This window comes from Miscanthus floridulus, chromosome 4, assembly GCF_019320115.1.
Source record: "Miscanthus floridulus cultivar M001 chromosome 4, ASM1932011v1, whole genome shotgun sequence".
Classification (NCBI taxonomy): Eukaryota; Viridiplantae; Streptophyta; class Magnoliopsida; order Poales; family Poaceae; genus Miscanthus; species Miscanthus floridulus.
The window spans coordinates 104,680,484-104,686,785 of NC_089583.1; the positions used below are offsets into that span (position 1 = coordinate 104,680,484).

The following is a 6,302-nucleotide window of genomic DNA, read 5'->3' on the forward strand; positions in this document are numbered from 1 at the left end:
AACATGGTCATTCAAGACCTGCATCTATACTCTTGCCTCCTCTCTTGCCTCATTCCTTGCCCTCTCCTCCTCCACCGCCCTCTGTCTCTCCAACCCCCATTTGTCAAGTCTAACACCGATCGGGTTACGAAAACCGCGCTGTCTAGCAAACTAACGCATGTCCTTCCACTGTTTAATGAAGAGGTCGACGTACTAAGGTCCATACCCCATCTTCCGTGCAATTACTTGCTTTCCCTTGATTTCATCCAAGAACTTAGCTTAATCATCATAAGATTCCCACTTGTATTTCCTAGTGCTCTGTTCAAACAAAAAATTAGATTATAAGTCTTTACACAAGCAAAATATGATTTTATGTTTTCCACAACAATAACCAACCTCATCATATTCAACCATATGGCCGCACCAATGGCCTATTCCAAGCTCCGAAGGGACTAGGCCGTAGTTAGCTTTAACACCACATTCTCACATGACAGGAGGTGCTTCGATGATTATTCTTTCTTTCTTCTTTTCCTTTACCTTTGGCGGCTTCAACCATTGATTATTAGGACCATAGAGCCACTCCTTGAAATGACACTTCACAAATCCAAAGCACTAAAAGAGAATAGATTAGTGCATGCACACATAGAGTTAAACATTTAAATATATACACTTTTTACTTACTTCGTGCTTGTTGGGACACACAAACTCCAATATATTCTTAGGGTTTATCACAATTCGATCTCTACAATCGTACATAGAAGGTTTCTCGAGTCATCTAATTGCGGCTAAGTGTTTCTCCTTAGCCGTCATTTGCGGAGCGAGGTAGGGGGAGGTGGAACCCACCGCTTAAAATGCTCACATGGATGTCTCTCTCTTTACCAATCGTCGAAAAGGAGGTACCTTGAGTCAAACTTGTCTAGACCGTTGATCCACTGAAAGAAAAATCACCTCTCATGGTCCTACACAACAAGATTCCAATAAAATATTAATAACCTACTAACACAAATGAAGAAAAAAAGATAAGGAACGAATTAATTACATTAAAACGACTGCATGTGTAGAAGCAACGCGCAGCTGTGTCTGGATGTCTCGATTGAAACACGTCGGTCGAACAACCACAGTCATAGTTAGGCAGCATGTTCGTTTCGGCTTATTCGCTCGTATCTTGCTTATAATCCACGGTTTGAACAGTGTTTTTCTCTCACACCAAACCACCCAGCAGTACTTTCAGCCATGGCTTATAAGCCAATTCAGCCGAAACGAACATGCTGAGGGACAGGGAGGTCAGGAGAGATAGTGGCATCCTTGCTAGAGACGTCGAGGTACAATTCTCTAGGACGACCCCGTTTTCACCATAACTGCTCCCGATACATGTCTTGCATCTAACAAAACAGTTGTAATTTAAAACAAATCACAACATCACAAATTAATATAAAACAAAATAAATACTAAAGTAATGTAAAGGTGAACCATCTGCATTCAAACAAAGAAAATATAAGCTACACTTAGGCACCAAAATTAACCTTAAACTAAACATGGTACAGATAGTTCTAACTAACTAATTAGCCTTCACATAGAGAAAATGAACTAATCTTTTCCTCCAAACCCTAAGTACCCATTGTTCATAAACATACTATTCCTCCAAACCCTAGCTATCAATCCTAATATTTGAATCCGCAGTTCAAATAACAAATAAGAACATCAATACCTTGATCGAGGCCGAGGAGAAGCTTGGGGGCAGGAGGAAGGTAGGCAGCCAGGGAGGGCCAGGCGGCGGCCGCCCTTAGGAGCGAGGGACGACGCTGGAGCCCCCACTGGCAAAGGGTACGGACTCGAGATGCGGGCGTCGGGCCTCGACAAAGTGACAGACAGAGGGAGGGAGGGAGCCTGGGCGTTCTGCTTTTACCCGGTTTCGCCGAGACAGATCTACGACGCGGCAAAGCCAGTCACGTCACCGGTCAGCGCCTAGGTCGTCGCCACAGTGGCAGCCCTGCCGCGCCGGTAGTGTGGTTTGGCCACGCCACGACAGTAGACACAGCCAAAAATGTTAGATTTGAAAATAAAAAATATACCGTGTCAAATTTGAAAATAGTTTTTAAAAAGTGTTAAAAATAAAAAGAAATCCAGGGCCGCCGACGAACAAGCAAACCCTCCGCGCTTGTCAGTCGTGACTACTAGTAGTACAGCACAGACGGGCACACGATCGCACCCACCCTATCGCGACAAGATCCCCCGCATCCCCACCGTCCCAACTCCCAACGCCCTCGCCCGTGCTCGCAGTTGGTAGGGTTCTAGCCATGGCGTGGAGCGCCGCCGCCGTCTCCAGGTTCGCCGCCACCTCTCCGGCCGCGGCACCCATCTCCGTCAGGCTCGGAGCCGCCGCCTCCCGCTCCTCCCTGTCCTTCTCCAGGGCGAGCCGCCGCCTCGTGTCCGCGTCCCTCTCGACTTCCGCCACCGGTACGCCTCCCGCTCCCCTGTCGCCAACAGACACGCGGATTGCTAGTCGTTTCCTTGCACTTACTGTTTATCTCGTCGTATCCTATTTCATATTCAAACGTATTGTTTGTAATGCGAAGCTGCGAATTTAGTCGTCCTTTCTTGTTTGAAAACGGAGGATGGATTGCTGCAGCGATTCGATTGTAGGGTCAGTTAATCCATGCTAATAATTAGCTAAATATGTGCCTTGCTGAATTTGCTGGTCAACATTTCTGCCAGCATGAAAATGCGATAAAGTTTGTATTGTGCAATGAGAAGTGCAAGCTTACTCATCGTTAACCAATAAAAAAAAGCTATTGGTTGCTGATTTAGCTGGATGGTCACTTGGTCAGTGCGTATGACACCAGCAATGGCCAATATGAACATAGATAAATGATTTAATTTTCTAAAGGGAAAGAAAAGCAATGAGGTTCACTTTCTGATACCAATAGGATTAGTGGAATGCTGAATGTGTTGGGAACAAAGCGCACATGAAGGTGGTTGGTGTTCATTTCGGTTGGAAATCTGGGATACACATGGTTCTATACTTCTATGTAAGAAACTGCTCTCACAAGTGCTGAATGATTACTATTTAGTAGTGGCAGTTTGCTAGAACAGTGCTATACCTCTTTAAAATGCAATTAGACGTCTATTGTGCTGCTGAAAATTTTCGCAATCCCTTACATGTCACTGAGAATCATGAAATTAATTTCGAAGTGTCATAGAGAGACTCATCCAAAAAAATCTTAGCACACTGAAAATGCAGTTAACCTGGACAAAAATTGCTCACCTGACCCTGATGTTTTCAAACATAAAAGAAAGGAACTGGACTAAAGGACAACTACAAACCCAAAACATAGTTAACATGGTTTATGAGTTGCGAGTTGATGCTATTGAACAAATAAACGAAACTGGTTCATTCTCCTGCAGTCCTACACATGGCAACTTTGCAGGGCATTTGATTCTTTCTTGGGGAAGTCTAAAATAGAATTTGAACATCTTGACCATTCCATATGCTATAATGAGAATTTTGGGAATTCTGTTTAGCTGTAAAGGAGGCTGTTCAGACAGAGAAGGCACCGGCAGCACTAGGCCCTTATTCTCAGGCCATCAAAGCAAACAATCTTGTGTTTGTTTCTGGAGTTCTTGGATTGAATCCTGAGGTTTGCTTTTGGACTGTTGTTCTACCATTTTGTTGGTTTTTTCTGCATCGCTTGTATTGGCTAGTATGCTGGTTGTAGGTGATGACACAACTAATGCGCCTGTCTGTTTTCAGACTGGGAAGTTTGTCTCTGAAAATGTTGAGGAGCAAACTGAGCAGGTGAAAACTTTGATTCCCAGATGTGAATATATATCATTTGTGATTCAGTTTCTCAGTTGTTCACAGTATCTATTGATTTGGCATAAGAAACATATTTCAGACATCTCTGTTAAAATAATTAACATGATTTGCTCGTGCTATATAAAAACCTATTGGCAATATTTTAGAACTTTGATACTAAATCCACATATGCTAAATGCAGAAATGAAATATCATGTATGACATTCTGCAGGAACATATGTTGCCTTTGCAAGTTTGCATTCAGAAAATTGTTGTCTGGTGTATCTGCTATAACATACTCTCTTTGTCACAGGTTATGAAGAACATGGGCGAGATATTGAAAGCAAGTGGTGCTAGCTATTCTTCAGTTGTGAAGACAACAATCATGTAAGCACATGTTCTTTACATGGGTCAGGGACTTCTGTTTTGCTCAAGATATTTTGATTTCTCCATGTGTGATTCTATTCTTTTACCCGCAGGTTGGCTGATCTGCAGGATTTCAAGAAAGTGAACGAGATCTATGGCAAATGTATGTTTGAGCTGTATTACCCTTCCTGTTAACCACGGAGTTGTGAGAGTGCTTTAGTTCAGATTACCATAATCAGATTCTCGATGTCATATCCTTAACCTTTCTTTTTCCTTTTTTTCCCGTAAGATATTTGCATTCTTGTTCCAGATTTCCCGGCACCTGCGCCTGCACGTTCAACCTACCAAGTGGCAGCACTGCCACTGAATGCCAGGATTGAGATCGAGTGCATCGCTGCTCTCTAATCAGATCACTCAACCACTCATCAAATTATCAATAAGCATTCCCACCGTGTCTATGTAGTTCACTATCCTGGAAGCCCCGAGGAATTTGTGGTAGAAGTACTTCTAGTGTCAATCCAAAATGATATCTTGTACCAGTTCAGGTCCTGAAAACTGCGGATAATAAACCTTGGTGTCCAGGATAAGTGATGTGAGAATTGTTGGGTGGTTCGTTACTCGGATTCTTCGCTCTTTAGATAACTGTTCGTTATGCTGAAATTTGACTTATGCTGATGCTTATGCTGAAATGTTGTGAGAGGAAAACACCGTTCCATAACTGAAAAGTAGTTCTGAATAAGTTTAAGCGAACAGGGCGAAGAAGAGTACCATCTACCATGGCATCAACATCAGTATTCTTTGTTTTGTTCACCGGAACTAATTGGCCTTAGTTTTATAATGATACTTATTAAAGCAACGTCTAAGTTACAGATAGACACTCAGAAGAGGGAAGACTACAGCAAGCACCCAGAAGGGTACTAAACACAATGGCAACAGGAAGACTCGTGTGAGAGGCGAGCCGTGATTCTTGCCTTGACGCAGAGAAGGGAAGCGGCGGCCGGCGGGAGCTTAGACCTCAGAGGACGTCTGGCATCGCACATGTACGCTGCTGAAAAATTGCGCAGCAGCCGCGAAAGATCGGCAATGGATTGCAGTAAGACTGGGCGCGTTCTGAAAAACTGAATACAACGACCTCCCTTTGCAGCACTTTTTAGAGAAAATTCTCGGGTTACTTCTTCTTAGTCAAACAATAAAGTTCACAGGTTCTGATGAGAATGAGATAAGAATAACTTCTCTATTTACACTGGTAACTGAAAGCTAAAAAAAAGCTGTCACTTTTCAGCACTCTCTATTCAATCCCTCACTATAATCACTTCCTACCTACTCGCCACTTTGCTTCTCCACTAGGATTATTGCATCAGAGAACTACTAATAATGATCAGGAACTCAGGAAGCCAAGCAGCCTGATTCCGTTAGCAGTTTAGGAGCCCACACAGCCACACTCTTACTACGAGGCCACAGCGCCGCCCGCGGACTCACCGTCGCCACCGAGCCGCCGCCCGCAGCTGAACGCCGTTCGCTCCCGCTCGATTGCTCTGTTCAGAAGGTGCTCCCTCTCCCCTCTCATCCCGTCCCATTTTTTAGCAGCACTGGGTTGGGCAATTTGGGTTTTCGGTCCGATTGCCATATCGTATCCAGTGCGCACGGTTCTATCGGCTGCCAGATTTTGGTGCCTACGCAGGCGGTCGTGGGTGCAGATCTTAACGGTTCCGTTAGGTGCGTGGTTCTATCCGTAGCATGTCCTACGAACTAGGACATTGCGGTTCATCAAATTTTGCAAGTTAATCAGTTTAATTTACTTACAATTGGCTACCCTACATACAAGTTAGTTGTTTCAAAATTCGCACCATTTACAGGCTCTTTGCATAGTTCTTCTTTTTTTTTTGGTATCCCATATGAATGAGATACAAATATATTTACAAATCCATCCATATATGCATATACGTCCGACACATAGTCTCTCTCCTTGTACTGATACAGTACAGATCTTTTAAATAGTTGCAGCACGTGATGATTAATTTTTTTTATAGTATGGATTATGGATTGGTTCAGATGAGTGATTACACAAGCACGAAGTGAATTTTTGCTTCTTTAGTATGATACAATGGAATGCCTAAGGGAAAAAAAATGTTTCCCACTCTACCTCCTTCATTGAATGATT

The 6,302-nt window shown here is 43.4% G+C and overlaps 1 protein-coding gene across 1 annotated transcript; it reads left to right on the forward strand.

The window, feature by feature from the left end:
* The first annotated feature begins 2,166 nt into the window (after positions 1-2,166).
* On the forward strand, positions 2,167-4,758 carry LOC136552432 (reactive Intermediate Deaminase A, chloroplastic-like). The gene is made up of 6 exons (XM_066543994.1): positions 2,167-2,436; positions 3,502-3,617; positions 3,731-3,775; positions 4,089-4,162; positions 4,255-4,304; positions 4,452-4,758. The coding sequence occupies exons 1-6, from the start codon at positions 2,277-2,279 to the stop codon at positions 4,544-4,546; spliced, it is 540 nt and encodes a 179-aa protein (XP_066400091.1). The 5' UTR covers positions 2,167-2,276; the 3' UTR covers positions 4,547-4,758.
* The last annotated feature ends 1,544 nt before the right edge of the window (positions 4,759-6,302 follow it).

Excerpts from the sequence above, each read along its gene's own strand:
- LOC136552432 (XM_066543994.1), top strand. The coding sequence starts at position 2,277 with ATGGCGTGGAGCGCCGCCGCCGTCTCCAGGTTCGCCGCCACCTCTCCG. Across the intron at positions 3,618-3,730 it reads TTCTTGGATTGAATCCTGAG|ACTGGGAAGTTTGTCTCTGA; the intron begins GTTTGCTTTTGG and ends GTCTGTTTTCAG. Across the intron at positions 4,163-4,254 it reads GTTGTGAAGACAACAATCAT|GTTGGCTGATCTGCAGGATT; the intron begins GTAAGCACATGT and ends TTTTACCCGCAG.